At 30.2% G+C, this 27,590-nt stretch overlaps 1 protein-coding gene across 1 annotated transcript in view; it reads right to left on the bottom strand.

Moving 5' to 3' along the window:
* The window catches only part of LOC149961225 (protein Wnt-16-like), a 72,772-nt gene that overhangs the window by 32,987 nt on the left and 12,195 nt on the right, over positions 1-27,590 (bottom strand). The window contains exon 2 of the mRNA XM_090170313.1: positions 12,442-12,932. Within this exon, the coding sequence (XP_090026439.1) occupies positions 12,442-12,932 (491 nt within the window). The remainder of the gene's footprint in view (positions 1-12,441; positions 12,933-27,590) is intronic.

The raw sequence follows: 27,590 nt of genomic DNA, 5'->3' as shown, positions 1-27,590 counted from the left end.
TATTATTATTTATTATTATTTATTATTATTTATTATTATTTATTATTATTTATTATTATTTATTATTATTTATTATTATTTATTATTATTTATTATTATTTATAATTATTTATAATTATTTATAATTATTTATAATTATTTATTATTATTTATTTTTATTTATTATTATTTATTATTATTTATTATTATTTATAATTATTTATAATTATTTATTATTATTTATTATTATTTATTATTATTTATTATTATTTATTATTATTTATTATTATTTATTATTATTTATTATTATTTATTATTATTTATTATTATTTATTATTATTTATAATTATTTATTATTATTTATTATTATTTATTATTATTTATTATTATTTATTATTATTTATAATTATTTATTATTATTTATTATTATTTATTATTATTTATTATTATTTATTATTATTTATTATTATTTATTATTATTTATTATTATTTATTATTATTTATAATTATTTATAATTATTTATAATTATTTATTATTATTTATTATTATTTATTATTATTTATTATTATTTATTATTATTTATTATTATTTATAATTATTTATTATTATTTATTATTATTTATTATTATTTATTATTATTTATTATTATAATCAGTTATTATAATTTAATTATAATTAGTGAGAATGACTATTTTGAGAAAGTCTTAACAGATGGCGCAATAATTGTTAAGGGATAGCATGATTTCACATTGCCATTAGACGAGTATTTTTAAATACCCGCTGAAATGCAGAAATTTTAAACTAAAAAGGTTAATCCACCCCTAGGCTTAACGTGTAAGAGTGTATATTGTACGCAATGAAGCTACGTCTACGCAAGTTTTCTCTACAACTTTTTGATGGGTTGCTAAACCTTTCTATTATCGAAAAACCATGAAAAATATTATTTTTTTCCTGTTTTTATGCTAACTCTATTTTGGATTTGCTTGATAGTTTTTATATAAAATATCATTTATAAACAGTATTACGAGTACATTTTTTTCTTAATATATCAGTAAGCATTAATTCCCTTCTCGCAAAATAAAATTTAAAAACTGGCGCCATCTAGTACACATAAAATAATTAAAGTTGAACCTCTAATGGCTGCGCTCTAAATATTAGTTTCCCTGTACGCGATTTGTGAATTTGGTTCATTTAAAGGGAGTATAAACTACCAACGAATTTCACGTATCTGCCACCAGGCTTAACAGAAGCCAGCGAAGATTGGCGCTAGTTACGTTAAAAAAACCAGTGGTAGCAGATTTTTCATTGATTAGATTCTCAAACAGAAATTTCTGCAACAAATTCGAAATTTCCCACGAAACGAAGCGAGACAAATCGGAAAGACTCCAATTATGCGCGCCTTGGAAATGGGCTCCCCACCACCAACCCTAATTAGAGAGCGTATTTCTGTCGAGGGGTGGAGGGGGGGGGCATAAAACGTAATTTATTTAAACTTTGACACCCTAGCTATACACAAAACGCTTAATAGCTCAGGCCACTCCAACCAGAGGCAAAATCTGGAAAATATAAGTGTTCCGGATTATATATGTCGCTATTTCACGTACGAAGTATAATTCGACGACAATTTCCAGAAAAACCGTAGTATTAATTAAATTACCCAGACCTAAACTTGAAATTTTTCTTTATAAAGTGTTGACCTATTAATATTTTTTTCTTCTCAGGAAGATATTGAACGATTTGAACCTAGACCCAGTAAATATTACATTCCTATTTGTTCCACAATTGGGAAATTAGCTCTGGCCAGGGGCGCTTTTCGAAAGAGGCCCCAACAAAGTTTTCATTTTCCTACAATCTTTGATTTATGTAAGTTTTTTTAGATTTTATTTTCTTAATAAGAGTAGGTCCATAAATATATATTGGGGCCATCGAAAAAATTACCTTGGACAAATAAACTACCGGACCCGAACCTAGATTGTGTGCTGGGTTCTTTTATAACAGCGCCGCTTACAGCGCCACGGTGTTAGATATTGGAAATATTTCCAACCAATATTTTCATAAAGGCATTTATGTGTCATTGGACAAATAAACTATCGAATCAGAGTCTATATTGCCTGCTTGGTTATTTTCGAAGAGCGCCGCTTGCAGCGCCACGGTGTTCCATATTGGAAATATTTCCACCCAAATCAAATTAATAACATTATCTCGACATATAACTTACAGCGTTCTTTGTAGTAGGGTGGAAATGTTTCGCGATTCTCTCGGTAGGAGCGCTGTTGCGCCCACCAGCGCAATTTTGAAGGATGTAATTTTGGTGTAAAATTCGAGTCCCGTAGTTTATTGGTCCAAAGTTCTACTTGGGACGGTTCTTTTGAAAATGTACTTTTTATGTTTATGGAACAAATTATCACTAACGTATATTTCGCGGAATACAATCCTTCAGTAAATTTGTCGCCGAAGGGGAAAGCCTGACGTCGCGCCATCTACTTTTGGAAAAGAGAAATGCTTCGTCTTTAATTTCCACTTACCAGTTTCCGCGTATCTAAAATAAATTCAGCCTTACAAAAACTGCCGTAGATGGCACCACAATACCGTGATAGCTTAATATAAATATAATTTAAATGTACAATGTTTAATATAAATTTGATTTAAAGGTACAATGTTTAATATAAATTTGATTTAAAGGTACAATGTTTAATATAAATATAATTTAAATGTACAATGTTTAATATAAATATAATTTAAATGTACAATGTTTAATATAAATATAATTTAAATGTACAATGTTTAATATAAATATAATTAAAGGAAAAGTGCAGGTTGGGTAAAACTTGGGTCTATTTCAAAGATCATGTTTAAATATACTCAAAAATATCAGTCGTAAAATTGTATCGTTTTTTAATGACGAGAAATTAATTTTTAAACGAGCGAAATTTACCCGCCAAGCGAGCTGCCATTTTCTTTCGCCTTCCCTCCACAGACCGCACGCGGAGCAAGCGCGCGCAGGGAACAGCGCGCTAAAATAGCGCGAACAGCGCGTGATTAATGTCCTAAAACGTCACCGCGAAACAAAATGGCAGATTGCTTGGCGGGTAAATTTGTCTCGTTTAAAAATTAATTTCCCGTCATTAAAAAAAGATACAATTTTACGACTGATATTTTTGAGTTTATTTAAACACATGATCTTTCAAATAAATCCAAATCTTACCCAACCTGAACTTTTCCTTTAAATGTACAATGTTTAATATAAATATAATTTAAATGTACAATGTTAAATATAAATATAATTTAAATGTACAATGTTAAATATAAATATAATTTAAATGTACAATGTTAAATATAAATATAATTTAAATGTACAATGTTAAATATAAATATAATTTAAATGTACAATGTTTAATATAAAAAGAATTAAATATTAAGATATGTATATATACCCAAATATTTAATTCTTTTTATATTAAACATTGTACATTTAAATTATATACTAATTTGAAAATAATTAATACAAATTATATTACTCATAATTTTTTATTATATTTTAATAATAATAAATAATTAAAACGTAACTAAGCTCCGCCCCGAAAATTAGAAAAATAGTGCACTGTGGCTTTGTACTGAAAACTAAACCATGATTGCCCAGTAACTCTGAACATCAGTCCGATTATAATTTTTGTTATTTGTACTACTTATATTCGTAAGATAATGGTGGTTTGATTAAATAATTTATCAAAATTAACGAATTAAAATATTGTTAAGATATTTAATGGCTTTAAAAAACTAACGAATCAAAATATTGTTTAGCTATTTTGTTTGAAAAATATTAACGAATAAAAATTTTGGTTAAGATATTATGTTGATTGAAAAATTAACGAATCAAAATATTGTTAAGATATGATATGGTAAAACTAATAATCAAATAACTCGCCATATAGGCGTAGCTATCCGGTTTAATTTAAAGTAAAATGTATCACCAAACAACCTCTTTTTCGCCCGTTAATATTCGACAATCGAATTTACAAAATACCAAAAATTCCAAAAACAGAAAAGATCCAAAAACGGAAAAACCTGACGTCAAGTTTATTCAGGATCCAAACTCGAATCTTCATTTTTTTCATAGGAAAAATAGGATTATGTTTTTTAAAAATATAGGACTTTATAGGACTAATTTTTCAAAATTACAGGATTTTTTATGCTATTTCATTTACTAACTTGATGCATTTAAAAACAAAATCTACATTTAGTTAAATAAATTTTTGATTTTCACTTAATAAATAGGAACTATTTAACCGTTTTAACCCAAAAATAAACTAGTAGCTAGCCATGTTAACAATAACAAAAGGATAGACTAGAATGACTTTGTATAGGAATTTATACCAGGAGTAAATATCAAAATTATTGGATTTTGTACGACTATACGATCATATATGACTTTTTGGGGATTTTGCTAAAAATAGTATCTTATAGGACATTTTTTTAAATATAGTATCTTATAGGATATTTTTGAAAATATAGTATCTTATAGGATATTTTTGAAAATATAGTATCTTAAAGGACATTTTGGAAAATATAGGATCTTATAAGAAATTTTGGGAAATATAGGATCTTATAAGAAATTTTGGAAAATATAGCATCTTAAAGGCCTTTTTCGGAAATATAGCATCTTATAGGCCATTTTTGAAAATATAGAATCTTATAGGACATTTTTGAAAATATAGGATGTTATAGGACATTTTGTAAAATATAGGGTCTTATAGGACATTTCTGAAAATATAGAATCTTATAGGACATTTCTGAAAATATAGCATCTTATAGGACATTTCTGAAAATATAGCATCTTATACGACATTTTTGAAAATATAGGATGTTATAGGACATTTCTGAAAATATAGGATGTTATAGGACATTTTTGAAAATATAGGATGTTATAGGACATTTTTGAAAATATAGGATGTTATAGGACATTTTTGAAAATATAGGATGTTATAGGACATTTTTGAAAATATAGGATGCTATAGCACATTTTTGAAAATATAGGGTCTTATAGGACATTTCTGAAAATATAGCATCTTATAGGACATTTCTGAAAATATAGCATCTTATACGACATTTTTGAAAATATAGGATGTTATAGGACATTTCTGAAAATATAGCATCTTATACGACATTTTTGAAAATATAGGATGTTATAGGACATTTTTGAAAATATAGGATGTTATAGGACATTTTTGAAAATATAGGATATTATAGGACATTTTTGAAAATATAGGATCTTATAGGACATTTCTGAAAATATAGCATCTTATAGGACATTTTGGAAAATATAGCATCTTATAGGAATTATAGAACCTCTGGTTTAGTTGATTATTAAACACTAATTTGACAAAGTAGCGTTATAGGCAGCGCTAATTGGTCAAGGAATGCATGACATCCGAATACAGATACACGCGACAGCTCCCTCTACCGTCATAAAGACAGAGACATTCATAAAACAGGGGGGAGGGCGGCGGAATTGAGGCCGAGAGTGAGACAAAACACGGGCAGAGGGCGCGCGTGTCGCGCTAATAAAAGCGCGCTATTTGCGCCGCCGAAAAGATCAGAGGAAAGCGACTCGGGATGACTGCAACGAGAACATATTCCGGCTGATTTCTCTCTTAATGAGGAAATACGGATCTGACTGGCCACGGTTTAAATTTAATTCGGACGATTGCAGAAGGGGCCCTGTAGGCCCCCCTGCGGCCAAATCTTGCAAACGCTAAAAGTGAAAAAATGACGTCAGGATTTTTCTCGTCTTTTTGATATACACGTAACTAATTCTATTAGTGACTCGACTGCACCCCCCTCCCCCCCTTTAATCTGTACGAATAAGCTTTTTCTTCTTTGAGCGCCTTTCTAACGGATACTGACGTCTGCCATATTTTCCTAGATTTCTATTCTGGTACCCTATTTAATGCTGGATAAGATCTTTTTCTTAGATTGAACTTTTGGATCGAAATCAATTTGAGATTTATTTTCGGATCGAAATCAATTTGAGATTTATTTTCGGATCGAAATCAATTTGAGATTATTTTCGGATCGAAATCAATTTGAGATTATTTTCGGATCGAAATCAATTTGAGATTATTTTCGGATCGAAATCAATTTGAGATTATTTTCGGATCGAAATCAATTTGAGATTATTTTCGGATCGAAATCAATTTGAGATTATTTTCGGATCGAAATCAATTTGAGATTATTTTCGGATCGAAATCAATTTGAGATTATTTTCGGATCGAAATCAATTTGAGATTATTTTCGGATCGAAATCAATTTGAGATTATTTTCGGATCGAAATCAATTTGAGATTATTTTCGGATCGAAATCAATTTGAGATTATTTTCGGATCGAAATCAATTTGAGATTATTTTCGGATCGAAATCAATTTGAGATTATTTTCGGATCGAAATCAATTTGAGATTATTTTCGGATCGAAATCAATTTGAGATTATTTTCGGATCGAAATCAATTTGAGATTATTTTCGGATCGAAATCAATTTGAGATTATTTTCGGATCGAAATAAATTTGAGATTATTTTCGGATCGAAATCAATTTGAGATTATTTTCGGATCGAAATCAATTTGAGATTATTTTCGGATCGAAATAAATTTGAGATTATTTTCGGATCGAAATCAATTTGAGATTATTTTCGGATCGAAATCAATTTGAGATTATTTTCGGATCGAAATCAATTTGAGATTATTTTAGGATTAAATTTAATTTGAGATTATTTTAGGATTGAAATTAATTTGAGATTATTTTCGGATCGAAATCAATTTGAGATTATTTTCGGATGAAAATCAATTTGAGATTATTTTCGGAATAAAATCAATTTGAGATTATTTTTGGATTAAAATTAATTTGAGATTATTTTCGGATTGAAATTAATTTGAGATTATTTTCGGATTGAAATTAATTTGAGATTATTTTAGGATTAAAATCAATTTGAGATTATTTTAGGATTAAATTTAATTTGAGATTATTTTAGGATTGAAATTAATTTGAGATTATTTTCGGATTGAAATTAATTTGAGATTATTTTCGGATTAAATTTAATTTGAGATTTTTAGGATTGAAATTAACTTGAGATTATTTGGATTGAAATTAACTTGAGATTGTTTGGATTGAAATTAACTTGAGATTATTTGGATTGAAATTAACTTGAGATTATTTGGATTGAAATTAACTTGAGATTGTTTGGATTGAAATTAACTTGAGATTGTTTGGATTGAAATTAACTTGAGATTGTTTGGATTGAAATTAACTTGAGATTGTTTGGATTGAAATTAACTTGAGATTGTTTGGATTGAAATTAACTTGAGATTGTTTGGATTGAAATTAACTTGAGATTGTTTGGATTGAAATTAACTTGAGATTGTTTGGATTGAAATTAACTTGAGATTGTTTGGATTGAACTTGAGATTGTTTGGATTGAAATTAACTTGAGATTGTTTGGATTGAAATTAACTTGAGATTGTTTGGATTGAAATTAACTTGAGATTGTTTGGATTGAAATTAACTTGGGACCATTCGGATTTAAATTACCTTGGGACCATTCGGATTTAAATTACCTTGGAACCATTCAGATTTAAATTACCTTGGGAACATTCGGATTTAAATTACCTTGGGAACATTCGGATTTAAATTACCTTGGGACCATTCGGATTTAAATTACCTTGGGAACATTCGGATTTAAATTACCTTGGGAACATTCAGATTTAAATTACCTTGGGACCATTCGGATTTAAATTACCTTGGGAACATTCGGATTTAAATTACCTTGGAACCATTCGGATTTAAATTACCTTGGAACCATTCAGATTTAAATTACCTTGGGAACATTCGGATTTAAATTACCTTGGGACCATTGAGATTTAAATTACCTCCTTGGGACCATTCAGATTTAAATTACCTTGGGACCATTCGGATTTAAATTACCTTGGGACCATTAAGATTTAAATTACCCTGAACTGTTTCGATGTATAAAATATAAAATAGGCGTGTTAATTTCACAAATGAAAACCAAACATTACCGCAACACAGTGTTGTTATTTAGTACCTTAGTAATGTAAAGTAAGCGCATTTGAATAAAAGAAAAACATGCCCGTCAGACATACGGGACGTAATTAAATAATTTTACCAGTAAAAGAAGGATAGTAAGAAAGCAGTGGGAAAAACCAAGTAGAAACCAGGTTCTCAGGGGCTAATTCAGACCAGAGGGGACAATATTAAATTAATATCCCTGGTGGGGAGAAGCAAATTTTTGCGAGGAAAAAAATGATTGGAAATAACAATTAATCAAAAATTCGAGGTCGATTAAGCCAGATTGCAACACGTTCGAAATCATTAAAACTTCATTTGGGGGCATATTCCGACGTAGCCGCTACTCAGTCCAACCCGGCTTTGACATCACCGCGCGTCTATACCAGGAGGCCCTCGAAATTTATATTAAAAAGAAAGGAAACCTCGACGTACGTAATGTTACGCCAAAACGAGTTTCTCGAAATGACCGCTCGGAGGCGCTACTGCGAATGACTCCGCCTAGCTAATCTAGTAATTATATTTAAATCAATTAAAACATAAACAATAAAAATGGACCCCTGTGGCATTCCATTTTTTTTTCGTACACTGGATTATTATTTCAATTTCGCACCGATATGCGGCTACGAAATTTTAAATCGTTAAAATTTCGCGGTACGCTGGGAAAAATATATAAAAATTAATGTCGTGGATTTGGAAAAGGCGTGAGTGGAAGGCGACCTTAAAGGGTTTTCGTTGGCAGGTGAAACTCAGTTTCGTTCGACTATTCAACTCAGAAATTATTTAGTCAGTGTGTCATAAAAATGTCTTAAAAATATCTTTAAAACTGGAGATGTAGATTTTTAAAATGGAGGAGTAGATTTTTAAAATGGAGAAGTATATTTTAGAACTGGAGAAGTAGATTTTATAACTGGAAAAATAGATATTATAGCTGGATAAATAGATATTATAACTGGATAAATAGATTTTATAGCTGGAAAAATAGATTTTAGTACTCGATAAATAGATTTTAGTACTGGAAAAATAGACTTTAGTACTGGAAAAATAGATTTTATAAATTGATAAATAGATTTTACTACTGGAAAAATAGTTTTTATAGCTGGAAAAATAGATTTTAGTACTCGATAAATAGAAATTAGTACTGAAAAAATAGATTTTAGTACTGGAAAAATAGACTTTAGTACTGGAAAAATAGATTTTATAAATTGATAAATAGATTTTACTACTGGAAAAATAGTTTTTATAGCTGGAAAAATAGATTTTAGTACTCGATAAATAGATTTTAGTACTGGAAAAATAGATTTTAGTACTGGAAAAATAGATTTTATAAATTGATAAATAGATTTTACTACTGGAAAAATAGTTTTTATAGCTGGAAAAATAGATTTTAGTACTCGATAAATAGATTTTAGTACTGGAAAAATAGATTTTAGTACTGGAAAAATAGATTTTATAAATGGATAAATAGATTTTAGTACTGGAAAAATAGTTTTTATAACTGGATAAATAGATTTTATAGTTGGAAAAATAGATTTTAGAACTGGATAAATAGATTTTATAGCTCTGGAAAAATAGATTTTAGTACTGGATAAATAGATGTTATAACTGGATAAATAGATGTTATAACTGGATAAATAGATGTTATAACTGGATAAATAGATGTTATAACTGGATAAATAGATGTTATAACTGGATAAATAGATGTTATAACTGGATAAATAGATGTTATAACTGGATAAATAGATTTTATAACTGGATAAATATATTTTATAACTGGATAAATAGATTTTATAACTGGATAAATAGATTTTATAACTGGATAAATAGATTTTATAACTGGATAAATTGATTTCATAGCTGGAAAAATAGATTTTATAGCTGGAAAAATAGATTTTATAGCTGGAAAAAATAGATTTTATAGCTGGAAAAAATAGATTTTATAGCTGGAAAATAGATTTTATAGCTGGAAAAATAGATTTTAGAATTGGAAAAATAGATTTTAATAACTGGAAAAACGTATTTTTAAGCGTTAGTAGGATATGTTGGTATGGAAAAAAATAAAAACATTCGTAAGCTTGATCGTTTGATTAAATAATTTACAAAAATTAAACGAATCAAAATTTTTGTGAAGTACTTGATGAAAATTTTTTACGAATTATATTAAATTTAAGATGTTTTGGTTGACAAAAATTAACGAATCAAATAATAAGAGTTGGTTTGATTGTTGTTTTTGACATAAATTAAAATCAAATCAAAATATTGGGAACATCCCCATCAATCAAACTACACCAGGACCGTTTATTGGTCCAAATACAGCGACCAATAACCAGCAAATTGAAGCCGACAAATTATCTGAAATTTGCCTTAGTTTAGCGCGTTTAACTTCAAAGCGGGCAATCCGAACGGGGCGGAAGAAGATCCAGCTAATAGCAGGTGAGGTAACGCGGCACTGACGACGAGACCACGATCTAGACGGAAGTACATGTAATTAGCTGTATCACAGCGGCCGGGGGGTTAAAATCACGCCAAGGGGGACGAAAAGAACACGGGGGCAATGGCGGGCTTTAAGAAAAAACCGGGGGGAGGATTCAAAAGGGCTTTAGGGGGAAAAATCGGAGAATTTGGGCAGGGGGGGGGGCAGCCCGAGATTAAACCTCAATTTAATCCCACGTCACGATATCTGCGGGGGCACTTTTTTTTAGCTATTATTATTATTAAAAAATAACTGCCCAAAAATAAAACTGAGAAGTATAATAGAAAGAGACCGGGTTTCGTTCGCACTAGGATCATTGTTCGAAAAAATTATATACAAGTAAATATTGGAATATTTTAATTTAGCAATCGGTAATTATAATTATTAATTAAAATGTTGGTTATTTTATTACTTAATTTTCGATCGTATCCTTTATTTTCAAAATTGAATTTTTTTAAGTGATTCTATCTTTTCCTTGAATAGTGATTAAGGTTAATAATTAATTTAGTACAAAATGTCTTCTAAGATAATTTAAATATATATTAATTAATATTAAAATTTTCTCTATTAATATTTTTCATCCAAGAAAACTCAACTTATACATTTATATATAAAGATATCGTGAATAAATAGATAAAACTATTCTTAATAAATAGATAAATATATCGTGAATAATAAATAGATAAAAATATCGTGAATAATAAATAGATAAATATATCGTGAATAATAAATAGATAAAAATATCGTGAATAATAAATAGATAAATATATCGTGAATAATAAATAGATAAAAATATCGTGAATAATAAATAGATAAAAATATCGTGAATAATAGATAAAAATATCGTGAATAATAAATAGATAAAAATATCGTGAATAATAAATAGATAAATATATCGTGAATAATAAATAGATAAAAATATCGTGAATAATAAATAGATAAAAATATCGTGAATAAACAGAAAAATATATCGTGAATAAATAAATATATCGTGAATAAATAAATATATCGTGAATAAATAAATATATCGTGAATAAATAAATATATCGTGAATAAATAAATATATCGTGAATAAATAAATATATCGTGAATAAATAAATATATCGTGAATAAATAAATATATCGTGAATAAATAAATATATCGTGAATAAATAAATATATCGTGAATAAATAAATATATCGTGAATAAATAAATATATCGTGAATAAATAAATATATCGTGAATAAATAAATATATCGTGAATAAATAAATATATCGTGAATAAATAAATATATCGTGAATAAATAAATATATCGTGAATAAATAAATATATCGTGAATAAATAAATATATCGTGAATAAATAAATATATCGTGAATAAATAAATATATCGTGAATAAATAAATATATCGTGAATAAATAAATATATCGTGAATAAATAAATATATCGTGAATAAATAAATATATCGTGAATAAATAAATATATCGTGAATAAATAAATATATCGTGAATAAATAAATATATCGTGAATAAATAAATATTTCTCGAATAAATAAATATTTCTCGAATAAATAAATATTTCTCGAATAAATAAATATTTCTCGAATAAATAAATATTTCTCGAATAAATAAATATTTCGTGAATAAAGAGATAAAATGTGAATAAATCGTGAAAAACTGATTAATTTCGAGATTTATTCGCGATATATTTATATTAATTAAAAACACGAATAAATCTCTAATTATATCAATATATCATAAATAAATAATGATATAATAAATATTTGTACCCCAAACCAGTAGTAAAGTCGCGAACCAAATATTAGTGAGTCAGAAAACAACGACAAAAAACACTCCCACCGTCTCTAACTAAAACAAACAATAAACAAACAAACACCGAAAACCAAATAAAAATGTGTAAAGAACGTGAACGACCTCTCTGTAGAGTGGTGCCGAAGACGCTGACGTTCTTTTCGGTGGTGCAATTCCACCTTTCGTTGCGGAACTGGTGCTGGCACTCGAGGATGCCGCGTCTCGCCCCCAGGCTGAGCGCGCGCATGGCGTCGGGATGGTCCTCGCACACTTGCCGCTGCCGGCTCACCAGCCCCGGCACCGACGAGCAGATGATCTCGCCGACCGCGTTGCCCGCCGCGCCACGCTGCGAGTCGGCCGGGCGCTGCGGCGGCGGGCTGTGGCCGCTGGCGTCGGACGCCACTCCCGCCTCGACCGGAGTCAGGTTCGGCTGGTCGTGGTCGTCGTAGTTGGAGAGCATCAGGTGCTCGCCGCCGCCCGCCATCATCCCAGACACCGAGTTGGGGAGCTGGTGCTGGGACGTGCCCGCCTGCGGTGGCTGCGCCAGTCCGCCGGGCAGCGGAGGCAGTTGGTTCGGCAGAGGGTGCAGGGATACCCCCACCATGCCCAAATACCTGCGAACAAAAAATTATACGTTAATTTCGTACGGATTTCATTCATTATTTTTATCTTTCAAAAGAGATGTAACAAAACTTAAATAGACCATTCTATAAAATACTACTTATGTGCCTATTTGCTTTTGTGTATAGAGATGCAGAGGGTTTGGCCCGATTTTTCACGAACCAGAGAGGCTCAAGAAAGGATTATCTGGCAAACCTGATAACCTAGTGCCCGTTGCAAAAGTCTGCTTTGCTAGAATCGCACATGTTAAATTCTATGGGCTAGCAATTTGGCTAGGGCTTTTCCAACAGGCCCCTAGTTGTCTGGAAAAATCAAAATCCTACTCATTTAACGGTTATAGTTTTATACAAACAATTATAAATAGTTAATTATCTATATCTCATTGATTTTGTAAATAGTTCAGTTATGGACTAACTATATTTTGAAATATACTATCTTCACGTAAGCTACCGTAGCTATATTTTGAAAATCAACTTTATGGGTGACGCTTCGGAAAATACTAATCAAATCAGAAAGAGCATAAACAAAGTTTTACAATTGGTTAATATTGTCAATAACCAGTTGGTTATAATGAGACAGTAATCGCATCGTTCTGTTTTCTACTTCAACGTGTAGAATTTTTGTCACTGGCGTTTCAACCTTGATTATACAATTTGGTATATTACCGGGTACCCCAGCTAGTGATATTTTTAAAGTGGACAAATATTAGGAAATTTTATTTCATTTCATTTTGACCGAAACTCGAAAGTTGAATTCGCTCTTACTTCGTTGATAAACGTTTTGAACGAAAAATTTATCTTTTTCATGATAGTTGTAAAAACAAATTCACAATATTTCCAGGAGAGACAAACACAGGTGTGGTCCCCTGGTAGAAATAATTTGCTCTTACTTAGTTAAACGTTTTAAACGACAAATGTATCTTTTTCATAATGCTTTGAATAACAAATTCACAATGTTTTAGGGGGAGGACATTGTCCCCTTGTCCCCCCCGGTTGCTACGCCACCGCCCAAAAGCTATCGAATTTTTAAGAAAATTATGGTACACAAGTACGGTCAGCTTTGATTACTCGCTATAGCATGGTAGCACTTGATCATAGTTGGCCGTGACTCACATTATTGTGGCACCCACTAGTTCCACGGCCTATTTCGTTCCTTGATTGGTTTGTCGTATTTGCGAGTCTAAGAAGGTACAAATCAAACACTCCAAGGAGTATAATATTTACATTCTTAGCCTACTAGGAGTAATATAACAGACTGAAAACGAGTTATTAAGTTCATAGAAAGGAACTTTCTAAAATTTCTTTCATAATCGCACAAATATCGGAAATGTTCTATAATTATAATACGGTTTGACAACGCTGGTTTAAGGAAAATACGATAATAGAGGTTAAACCATCCCCAGAAAACGTGTAAAGGGAACTTGTAGAAGGTGCAGACTGTACACACAAAGGTTTCCTCTACAATCCTACAAGATCTTTGTACACTGATTACTTAAGTGATTATCCTCTCGGATATCAGATCGGTTAAGCTAGCTTTCTAAAACGTGAACCGGGAGACTTGTAGAAGCGTAGACGTAGCTTTATTCCATTCAATCTACACTTCTAAACGTTCTCCCGTTCACGTTTTCGAGGGGTAGCTTAATCAGTAGCTTAAATTAATTAAGGGTGGTATGAACATCTATATTTAATAATAATATTATAACGTAAACGTATTAATTTTAAGAAAATAAAATAATTACATATGTGTAATTCTTTTATTTTCTTAAAATTAATAAGTTAACAAATATTTAAGTTCCATATTAGTTATTTTTTTTCCAACTTTATGTTGGATCAACTAATTTCACATTTCTGACATCAGGCTTAGCAGAACCTTGGCTAACTACGTTTGTTAGCCTTTTATTTTTCGATTATGTTTCAACTAACTTTAAACTATACATAGAAAAATTAAAATATAATTCTTAACCCGGAAATATGTATTTGTATTTAAAAAAAATTAACTTACAAGTGCTGAAAAAAGAATTTGCATTTTTTAGAAAATTAACTTACAGTTAGTACTAAAATATGGATTCGTATTTTTTAGGAAATGAATCGGTGCTAAAACAAGCATTTCATGTTTTAGAAAATTAACTTAGTACTAAAATATGGATTTGTTTATTTTTCGGAAATTAACTGAGTGCTATGGAATTGTATATTTTAGAAAATGAAATTAGTACTAAAATATGGATTTGTATTTTTTAGAAAAGAACGTAACTAGTGCTAAAATAAGAACTTGCATTTTTTAACAAATGAACTTACAAGTTAGTACTAAAATATGGATTCGTATTTTTTAGAAAATTAACGTAGTGCTAAAATAAGAATTTGCATTTTTTAACAAATGTACTTACACGTTAGTACTAAAATTTGGATTTGTATATTTTTAGAAAATGAACTTAGTACTAAAATATGGATTTTTATATTTTTAGAAAATGAACTTAGTACTAAAATATGGATTTTTATATTTTTAGAAAATGAACTTAGTACTAAAATATGGATTTTTATATTTTTAGAAAATGAACATAGTACTAAAATATGGATTTTTATATTTTTAGAAAATGAACTTACAAGTTATTACTAAAATATGGATTTTTATATTTCTAGAAAATTAACTTACAAGTTATTACAAAAATATGGATTTGTATTTTTTGAGAAAATGAACTTAGTGGTAAAATAGATGTATAATTATAGCCAGATTTAATAGGTAAATATTGTAACCAGGGTTACGAGCGTATCACTTTTAGTCGAGTTTACGTAGGGTGAAAAAAAACTTGGAAGAACATTAAATGAAAAAAAGAAAATAAAAGAGTTAAAATAAGGTTTACGCGGATGACAAGAAGCCCTATAAAGAAAAGGGAGTATGCAACGTACTTAGCACGGCAGCGGTACCACATGGCTCTGTGATGCTATGCCCTTTAGTCCCCCCTCCCCCCGCTAGAGCGTTTAGGGTGAAATCGAGAAAACAGAGAAATCCCTGTTTTACACAGGAAACGATTATAAAAATCCCATAAAAAGAACGGCAAACTGACGAAAAAGTGGGCAAGACAAATACAAAAAAAAAAGAAATACGAAGGCTAAGCAAACCCTTTTTTTACCGGGGCGGGGGTGACTCTCCCTCCCTCCCCCGGGCCACAAATACACAGAAACCTACCACGTGGCCCATATACCCAACACGTGCAAATTTCCAGACCTTTTTTTACCGAACAAAAAATATGCCAACAAAATGTTTAGACCATTTATGTTCAAAAACGATTTCTAAGAAAATAGCATAGCGATTGTAATCTGATACGTGTGCCTGGGGTTGATCAAGCTAATTTTCTATATATTATTTGGTCTAATTATAAAATAGTTTTAAAATTGTTCCAGGAATTAAAATTATTTTCAATTTTGTTTAAAGCATTAATTTATTCATAAATTCGTGATTAAACACCCAATTTTGTGTATGTGTATAAATGCATGCTTAAATACCCAATTTTGTGTGTGTATAAATTCATGTTTGAACACCTAACTTTTTTTATGTGTATAAATTCATGCTTGAACACCCAATTTCTTGTGTGTGTGTGTGTGTATAAATTCATGCTTGAACACCCAATTTCTTGTGTGTGTGTGTATAAATTCATGCTTGAACACCCAATTTCTTGTGTGTGTGTGTATAAATTCATGCTTGAACACCCAATTTCTTGTGTGTGTGTGTATAAATTCATGCTTGAACACCCAATTTCTTGTGTGTGTGTGTATAAATTCATGCTTGAACACCCAATTTCTTGTGTGTGTGTGTGTATATATATAAATTCATGCTTGAACACCCAATTTCTTGTATGTGTGTGTGTATAAATTCATGCTTGAACACCCAATTTCTTGTGTGTGTGTGTGTGTGTGTGTGTATAAATTCATGCTTGAACACCCAATTTCTTGTGTGTGTGTGTGTGTGTGTGTATAAATTCATGCTTGAACACCCAATTTCTTGTGTGTGTGTGTATAAATTCATGCTTGAACACCCAATTTCTTGTATGTGTGTGTGTATAAATTCATGCTTGAATACCCAATTTTGTGTATATGTATAAATTAATGCTTAAATACCCAATTTTTTGTATGTGTATAAATTCATACTTGAACACCACATTAGGTGTATGTCTAAAAATTAATGCTTGAACACTTGATTTTGTGTATGTGTATAAATTCATGCTTGAACACCCAATTTTGTGTACGTGTATAAATGCATGCTTGAATACCCAATTTTGTATGTGTATAAATTCATGCTTGAACACCCAATTTTGTGCATGGGTATAAATAACATTTTGGTGTTGCTTTTTTTTATGCTGAAATTTCCCCTCAAGTTGAATTTTTGTTTATAGTTTTCAAATCGTTTGAAATAACGTTTAAAGTAGGTTCTTTTAAAAATTAGTATTTGTACCCTTCCAGTTTAAACTTAAATTGGGGCGCCATCTATTATAAATAAAATTTTGAAAATTTGACCTCTAATGACTTCGCTCTAAGGGTTTATTTCCTTGGAAACTATTTATAAATTGGTTTATACAAACTTAATCCAAGATTTTCAAATTCAGCTAAAATAATAGAAACGTTTAGTTAAATGAAGATTTTTTCCCGCTGTTATTTCATAACAGCGCGCGACGCACGCTTAGTGGCAGCAAGCATGCGTCGCGCGCCGTTATTTAAGCGAAACGGTAAAACCCCCTAGAGTTTCGTAGAGCCATCATAAATATTTTCTGGTAAAAACCACGAAAAAGCAGCGGCTATTAATTTCAAAGGAAAACATCGTACGTAACTTGTAATTTATAAGCTGTGGAATTTTATCAACGAAATCTGAAAGAAAAAAAGTTGCATTTTTCGTTCTAAAACTCTCAGAAGCCGAAAAAAAATCACTCTTGAAGAGAGTTACATGGTGTAATATTTCTAACTGCTCACCCCCCTTTCGCTAACAAAATAAAAGTAGTCGTTTCGTATAGAATGGTGTTAACATTTAGCCCCTCTCTTACGAAAACGTAAGGGTGTAAGTGTGTATTCCATCAAAAGAGGTCTTGAGAGGTGGCGATACAAACGTATATAACTTAATTCATATATTTTCATAACAGAAGCTAAACATCGAGGCCTCAAATTATGATTTTATTCTCAAGATGTTGTTGTTAAGCGCCCCCTTCGACTAAAAAGATTCGCCTTTCTATATTATGAAAGTTTCTGAAATCCTAATAAAAGATTTCAATGCTTATAATACTATTAAGAATGTACCGTTTAAGATGATCTTGGATTCTGTGACTTAAGACCGGATTTTAGCTCGGGGGTTCGGGTGGTAGGTAAACGCAATTGAATAATGATATACGTGCCCAACCGATTACTTGGATTATTCAGTTAAATATTACACACATCCATGGGAGGATAAATTTAAATATTTTTCACAAGAAGAATGAATTTAAATATTTTTCACAAGAAGAATGAATTTAAATATTTTTCACAAGAAGAATGAATTTAAATATTATTTTAACAAGATAAATGAATTTAAATATTATTTTAACAAGATAAATGAATTTAAATATTATTTTAACAAGATAAATGAATTTAAATATTATTTTAACAAAATAAATTAATTTAAATATTATTTTAACAAGATAAATGAATTTAAATATTATTTTAACAAGATAAATGAATTTAAATATTATTTTAACAAGATAAATGAATTTAAATATTATTTTAACAAGAAAAATGAATTTAAATATTATTTTAACAAGATAAATGAATTTAAATATTATTTTAATAAGAAAAATGAATTTAAATATTATTTTCACTGAAAAAGAAATCTAAATATTTTTCACATGAAGAATACATTTAAATATTTTTCATAGGAAGAATAAATTTAAATAATATTTCATAGGAGGAAGAAATTTAAATATTTTTCATCAGAGAATTAATTTAAACATTATTTTCACAGGAAGAATAAATTTAAGTATTTCTTCATATGAAGAATACATTTCAATATTTTTCATGTGGAGAATGAATTTCAGTAATTTTTCATAGAAAGAATAAGCTTAAATATTTTTTCCTAGGAGGAATAAATTTAAATGATATTTCCTAGGTGGAGTAAATTTTAATAATTTTTCATCGGAGAATAAATTTCAATACCTTTTCATAGGAGGAATAAATTAAAATTGTTTTCATAAGAGGAATAAATTTCAATAATATTTTTCATACAAAGAAATGTAAATAATATTTTTCATACCAAGAAATGCAAATGATATTTCCATAAGAAGAAATGTAAATAATTTTTTAATAGAAAGACTAAATGTAAATAAGTTTTTAATAGAAAGACTAAATGTAAATAATATTTTAATAGAAAGACTAAATGTAAATAATATTTTAATAGAAATACTAAATGTAAATAATATTTTAATAGAAATACTAAATGTAAATAATATTTAAAAGAACTTTAGACTAAATGTAAATAATATTTTAATAGAAAGACTAAATATAAATAATTTTTCATAGGAAACAAAATTAAATAAATATTTCCATAGGAATAAATTTAAATAATTTTTCTATGGGGAGCAACTTAGATGAAAAATTTCGTTTATTTTTCATAAAATTGCCAATATGTTAAAATTCAGAATAGAGAATAAAGAATAGAAGTATTTTCTGTGACGCATAGTCGTAAAAATACAAATTGTCAGGCAGCTAAATTTGGCTGAAGAATCTTGCACAAAAGGGGCCGTAAAGATCTATATCGCGAAGGTCACTTTATAATTTTTTAGGCTCGGTCCCCGAATGAAGTTCGCCTCGAGGTCCGAAAGAGAAGGTCATTAAAGTTCAATAGGCGATTGTTCGGCGGGAGGCGAGCGTCGACCCGCTTCTTTTCTTAAACAAAGAATTTGGAGAAATTCCCAAATGGGATGGGGGTATTATTTTCTGTGGGAAAAATGGCACATTTGACTTTTCCCGGCCAAAAGACAATCAATTCTGAACGTCGAAAAAAATGGTTGGAGGCGAGACGGCGGTGGCCGGCCATTTCTGCTTTTTGGACGTGCTCTGGCAATTACTCGTGGGAAAATCTTCGCGACTGAGAGGGAAGAAATTGACTGGAAGTCTTATCCGAAACCAATAGAGCTTCTAAGCCAAAACCGACTTTACGCGCGGGTCTAGTCGGACAATGCCCAAAGGACACGAGATTTTGGGAATCCCACGTTATTCGTGAGGTCAAGATGGACAGTGGCGCCGACATGGGGGATTCAAAACATAGCTAAGGCGAAAAGGTCTCGATAATTCCAATAATCAAAAGTTGGGGTGTGCAAAATATTTGGTTAAACCAAATAGTTCGATCGAATACCCAATCGAATATTCGATTCGTCGAATCGAATAGCACTTGGGAAAGTTCGCGAATATTCGTTTTTCTTGATCAAATAGTGTTTGCAAAGCATGAAAAATATAGCAAACCCTTTCATTTTAATTGTAGTTTGTAGTTACTAAAGAATAAAAGTCGCTAGCTGACTTGGACCTGGGGTAGTTAAACTTTAAAAATGTGTATTTTAAATTTTGTTTGTAAAAGTTTTCTTTGAAAAAGTCTAGTATTATAGTTTAAATTTATAAAATAAAATATAAATTATACATTTGGTTTAGTATTTTACTATTGCAAGTAAAATGAACAGTGATTTCAATTACTTTTTTATTTTTTTGACAAAGATGCAACTATTTTCTTATTTCAACCAAATTATTTGACGTTCTAAATATTCGATTTGGTATTTGACGTGCCTTGAAAAAAAACTTAATCTCCTCGAAGCACTGTGGGCTGCCCCGGATTTTTACTGATGCACCCCAAAAAATATTCTAAAAATCAAAATTAAAAAAAATATTACGTACAAGAAATAAGAATTGAATACTCTTTAGAGCTCAGGAAAACGGATTAATATCTTCCGGGAATCAAGAAAACGGTGTTGGTCCATTTGATCGAAAAATATGTGATCGACAGTCGATCATTATACGTTGCAATTGATCGAAATTCCATTTGATCGAATCCCATTTGTCATTTGTTTCATAAGATCGAACCTTCAAATGATCGAATACTATTGGATCGAATTCAAAAGTATTTATAGTACCAGTTGGTATGTTTTTATTTTACCGAATATCAATATGAAGTGCAGAAGGAATAATGATGGAATAATTCATTGCTTTAACTGTATTAAGCCACAAAGATGAAGAGATTTTTACTTTATACACTATATGATGGAATTTTTTATGACATCGACGATAACGGCCCGTTGTTTTTGATATATATAAATTGGGTCAGGTTAGGTTAGGTTAGGTTTATGTACGCGCGCCGTAGGCGCGTATGCACCGTTGTATAAGAGGGGTCTGACCACGTTCACGGCCCTTCTATTGCTAAAAATTAGGTACAGAGTTCGTTTTTTCAATAGGTCTTTCTATTAATTATGTCCGAGAGAATATTTGTTTTCTACGTCACTGCGCTCAGGTTTTTTTCTGTTTATTATTTTTTTTAATTTTTGTGGTTTTTTAGTTGTATTATAAATATAGCGGAGAATAGTTTGAATCTGTTAGTATAGGTTGTTACTATGGCATCTAACTATCGTGTTGTAAATGTGTTTGTTTTGACGATTTTCTATACGTCAAAGAAAGAAAATTGATGAAATGAAGTACGCCACTGTTTTAGGTGGCGATGTACCCGGAAATGACACACGTGAAAATTAAATTGGAAACAAATTAATTAATTTATTAAATTTGAATATGCATATTTCTGTTGTTTGTTTTAGTTGCTTATTATGGAGAAGTACTATGGTTATTTTTCATTAGTACAGTTTAAAGTAATAATTATTATTCATAGAGTCTACTGTATCTCATTCTGACTAGATGTTGCCTTTTCGATTTACTGCCAAAAACTAGTAGTTTTACCCTACAGTAGCTTTCGATCAAATGCCATTCGATCAAATGGAAATTCGATCAAATGGGACCCGTTCGATCATTTGGGAATCGATCAAATAGACTCAAACCAAGAAAACAGAGGCTACAATTACGGCTGCATATTCTCTGGTAACATCTATAAATTCTTGGTCTTAATATATAACGTGCCAAAAAGTCGTCATAATTTGATTGTACCGGAAGCTTATAATAGATATCTTTCGAGAACAGTACCCAGGCCCGATAAGAGAGGGGAGTAGTCGGTACAAATTAGCGGGGCCCGTGCAGCCTCGGGGGCCCGATTTGTAATAAACGAGGTATATTTCTCCCTTAAAATGTGTAGTTACCTCCAATAGTTAGCCTCTATTGGGGCCCAAAATTAATTTTTTTCGGGGCCCGAGCCCGCCCTCGGTGGCCCTTGACAGTAAAAATGAGACAAGTACAATCGTAGACTCGACGCAGGACGCGAATTCCCGCCAACTCATAAGTCTATAATATATTCTATAAGTTTGTCACTTTGGGGAATATTTAACTGAGAGCTAGTAACGGAGTGACGTCATCACGAGAAGAAAATCTCCCCCTAGCGAGGCGCTGGTAAAGGCTACGTGTGACGCGTTATCAAGCGGACGCCAAACGGCGACGAAGCCCGTAATGCAGTCTGTCTTGCGAATAGCTCTCAGTAAAACTTTTGCGTGTGAAGAAAAGGAAGTGTCACACTTATTTAGCAATATTATACACTTATGGACACCGCATCACGGAACAACCTTTCCCGCGAGTTTTACTTTGAATAACAGTGTAAAATATTGAACACTGCATAGAAATATTTACTAATTTAGAAATCATTTTCCCTCTGTAACAGTTTTAGAATTTAGTCTTGCACTGTGTTGTCTTCGAAAAAAGATTTTGAAAAATCCACGAGAACCTGCGAAGATAACATTTGAAGGATTGGAAGATGAATACTCGTAGGAGTTTATTATAAACTTCTGGTTGTACGTACAATTGGTCATCGTTGGATAAAAATAAAGCGGCGTAATCAGGGATAACATTCTATAATTCCTAAACTCATTAAAAGTTTAATTGGTGTTAGAGAGTGAAGTGAAGACTAGCTTTAGCCTTTGGTATCAAATTAAGCTTTTAATTGGTCTTAAGGGTCTCAAACTGTAAACACGGGGAATTTTGAAAATTATTTTCGAACGTCTTTATAAGGTAGGTAAGCATTTCATTTATTAGTTCATTAATATAATCATTAAAAAATCCTTTATAAAAATAAATTTAATTTATAAAATTAAAACCACTCTTGCATAGTAAAAGATATCTTATTTTCGTTTTGATTTACGTACAAAAAATATTTATATTTGTTGAACCCAATTTCTAAATCTTTGGTCCAACTCTATCTTAACATAAATTTTTAAATTGTGAGATGATAATCCTCATTATTTACAAATATTTTACAGGGTTGCCACAATATTCTCTGATTAAAATTCCCTGTTTTCCCTGACTTTTTAAGGCCAAAATTAGACAGTTTTTAACTCTTACATTTATCAGAAGCTAATAAATTTAATCAACTAGTTATTTCAACGTTAAAAACCTTTCAATGATCTAAATAATAATAATATAATTCGAAATAGATCTAGAGTAAAATTACCTTAAAAAAGTGTCAAGATTAAACCGAATTCCCTGACCTTTTACAAATTCTTAAAATTCCCTGACCTTTCCCAGACTTTTTAGTCCCATTTTTATATTTCCCAACTTTTCCCTAATTTCCCTGTTTTCCCTAACGTGTGGCAACCCTGTTCCATTCTTTTAAAAACGATATTATTATCATCAAAAGGTACATCAAAAACTCATCCCAAAATCTATAACCAACGTTCCACATTTTTGTCTGTCTCTCTCAATCACTAAAATACGCGGGAAAGCCAAACCACAGGGGTATAGGTTATAACCAATAATATTCGCCTAACCCCGCCCTAATTTACAGCGCCATCTGTAAAAAAATCCGTCAGAAAATACTTCAAAAAGAAATGAACATTCTGTCACTGATTAGTCGAGAAATTGGTGAAAAAAACTGTAAAGCACCGATATTACGGAATTCCATCCAGGTGAGGGGGGGGGGGAATAGATAATTAACTCCCCTTGGAACTCCCCCCCTCTGCAACAACTTCTACCTGCGAAGATGGGACGTCCCACGACAGCAGCGGCGCCGAAAGATCCCCGAGCACCCTAGAAAAAAGAACTCGCCGAAAACAGTTCTGCCGACTTTCTTGTTTGATATTCTGCTGGCCTTACTATCATCTTAATTTGACAGGGATTAGTTTAAATCACACGACGGCTCTCCTCTTCTTCGCCGCCGTATCGTGGCATTGCCATCTAGAGTTACCATTCGAGTTATAATACACCAAAAACGTTTTTATTTCAATTTTCGCAGCGCCAAACTCCGCAAGGACCCGACTCGGAACAAAAATTACGTATCTGCATCCGCCGTTGAATATTTTTTTTATTTAAATTGAATAATTTAATACATTAAAAGATATAGTTATTAATATTCCCTCTCTGCTTCATTTATAATATAATAATTTATAATAATTATAATAATTATAAATATTGAGGAACATAAACAAAACTAAATTTGAAATTGATCCTGGTTAAAAAGTGTTATAAGTGAAAAAGTGAAATATACCATGTAAAAACCCACACTAATCCAAACTGTAAAAAAAAGGTTTTTAAATTTACAAAAAGATAATTATATGTAATTATTTTAAGTTTAAAAAAAGGAAATATTTTGTGTTAAAATATTAAGATCATAAACACCTGTAACATTCGTATTGTAACTGATTGTACAAATTATTTAAAAACGAAAAATACCTAAATATCTTTCATTTATGCTCTGTAAACCATTATTGCTTTCTCATTGCTCTGATATTACAATTGTAGGGCCTCAACTTGTAAATAAAAGACGTCATAAAAAAATTATAATTATAATACAATATTATGTTGAGTTATATTTTCAGAAAGTTTTATTAATTTAATTAATAAAAAAATATATGAACAATTTGCAACTATCTCTTTAAATCGGGAAATCATACTTGTGTACACTTGGAATGTCACCCTGCTGCGAATACATCTGGAGAAAGGGGCGGGAAATTTGGGAAAATAATTGTCAAGCCACCGTGGCTAACAACCCCCCCCCCCCCCCCACCACTAAATAACTGATTTAAGAAATTCGTTTCTATATTGAAGCTCTTCTAGATTTTATAATTTTCTTCTCGAAATTTTTCTAGTTCTTTATAAATTAATGTATTTAAATGGTTTAAAAATAGCAAATTAGGTAAGTAAACTTCTATTCCTGATTTAAAATTAAAATATAAAAATTAAACGCGTTTAGTAAATAAAATGAGAAATATCAATCAGAATTTCAGAAATGTACGTAAAAGACATAACGAATGCCGAAATAATAATAAAAATTACAGCGCCATTAACTAATTCCAATTTTATTTTAAAAATTAAAATTAAATAATAAGACAAAGAATTTTTAATCGTATTAATTTTATTAAAAAGTTTAATAAATAAAGGATATAACGAATGCCTAATTAATAATAAATATTACAGTGACATTAACTAATTCCTAATTAAATTTAATTTAAATTTAAAATTATTTAAGTAATAAAGATTCTTAAATCGCAGTAAAGTTGTTTTTAATTTAAAAGTTTAATAAATAAAGGATATAACGAATTCCTAATTAATAATAAATATTACAGTGACATTAACTAATTCCTAATTAAATTTAATTTAAATTTAAAATTATTTAAGTAATAAAGATTCTTAAATCGCAGTAAAGTTGTTTTTAATTTAAAAGTTTAATAAATATCCAAAATAGTTTTGGAACTTCAACAAATATCATATTAGATTTAAAAAATTACAGTACCATTAACTAGTTCTTAATTTAATTTTAAAAATATTATAGTATAATTTTAAAAATATTTTAATATAATTTTAAAATATTTTAATATAATTTAAAAATATTTTAATATAATTTAAAAATATTTTAATATAATTTAAAAAATATTTTAATATAATTTAAAAAATATTTTAATAAAATTTTAAAAATATTTAAATAAAGACTTATTTAAAAGTTTAAAAAATATCAAACAAATTTGTAACTTAAGCAACTACCACCCTAGTTTTTATTTAAAAGTTAAATAAATATCAGAAGCAATAACAGAAATATACAGATTTCAAAACAACCATACAACTCGTTTTCAAGTACAGAAGCATTTACTTAGTTTTGCCTCCGAATCGAAGAAGCCTCTATTGTGGCCGACGTTACAATTTAAAATCAGACCGATAACAAGTCGGTTCGGTAGCTTGGCCAAGCGCTGTTAGCTTGATTTGATATTTAAAGCGGCGATACTGCAGGGAAGGGACTGATTAAGATGATAGCGAGGCGCTATCTACATCCCCATCCGCGAGGGCCGCTCCGATCTCCCGTTGTCATAGAAACGGGGAGACCCCCCCCTCCTTTGTCGGGCCGAGATAAAAACAACTGGGTGAGAGAAAGACCCTCCCCCTGTTGGCGGTTTCGACCCCCCTGCCCAAATTTTCGGTATATATTCTAAGATAGACTTACCAGATAGTTTCGACAAAGGAGCGAATCGGGTGAAGTCTGCCGCTTATCGTACGTCTTTGAAAGGAGCGCCGATTTCGCGCAGTCAAAACGTTTTTATAAAATGAAATAAAAGTCGACCCCTGGCGGTTAAATGGAGGATATCTCCCCCCGATTTGCCGAGAAACAAAATACCGAAATTCATTTGTTTATTTCCCTTATTCTTTTTTTAAATTATCTCGGTTGAAGGTTAATTGTTTATTATTTTTAAATATATTTATAGAAAGATTTAAGTTTCGTCGCCGCAAAGTTTCGATTCTTGTTGTGAAGAAATTATAATAATACATACATAAAACCATTCCGCGCGTAGCTACTAAACCAGGTCCGTCGACCAAAATATACTATTGGCTACTAAATAGGCAGCCATTTTGTTGGTCATCTCATCGAATTATGCTTTCAAATTTTGAAATTAATATCGTTATGGGCCCTAAACAAAACCAGATAAGATTTGAAACCCGGGTTATTTAAATAAAATAACAAATTACGACAGGAATATCTATGAAAAGAAGTTGGCAAAGTTGATCAAATTAGGTAGAGTTGTAAGTCGGAAAATTTTCCGAGGCCTTTTTTCCGGAAATTTTCCGTATTGTCCAAAAAAAATAAAAAAGTTTTAATTCCATGATTAGTCTAATATTGTTTGCAAATTTAAATAACGCGGCATTTTCGCCTCATTTTTTCGAATCTAAAAGTAAAACTTAACCTCTAGACTAGCTTTAAACTGATTAACAATGTAAAACTATTAATGTTTTGTAGTATTTTTACTGTTATTAGACATTTTATATCGATAAAAGTTAAAATCATTAAAACCCTTAAAAAGTAATTTATGTTTCAATTTTTTATTTTTCCGGAAAATATTCAGAAAATGTTTCCGCATTTTAGTTTTACAGAAAATTAACAACTCTAAAATGAGGCCTTTGTGGTAATTCCTAAAATTACAATTTTTGGTCTACCTTTCGAATTGAACTACTCGAACTATTTTTAAACAGGCAGTTACCCAATTTTAACGTGAAACTAAATTCTTAATCATTTGAAAATAATTAAAA

The sequence above is a fragment of the Leiobunum rupestre genome, chromosome 1, assembly GCF_980474605.1.
Source record: "Leiobunum rupestre chromosome 1, qqLeiRupe1.1.hap1, whole genome shotgun sequence".
NCBI classification, from domain to species: Eukaryota; Metazoa; Arthropoda; class Arachnida; order Opiliones; family Sclerosomatidae; genus Leiobunum; species Leiobunum rupestre.
The sequence above is the reverse complement of the archived record's forward strand: the minus strand, read 5'-3'. Positions and strand labels throughout refer to the sequence as shown.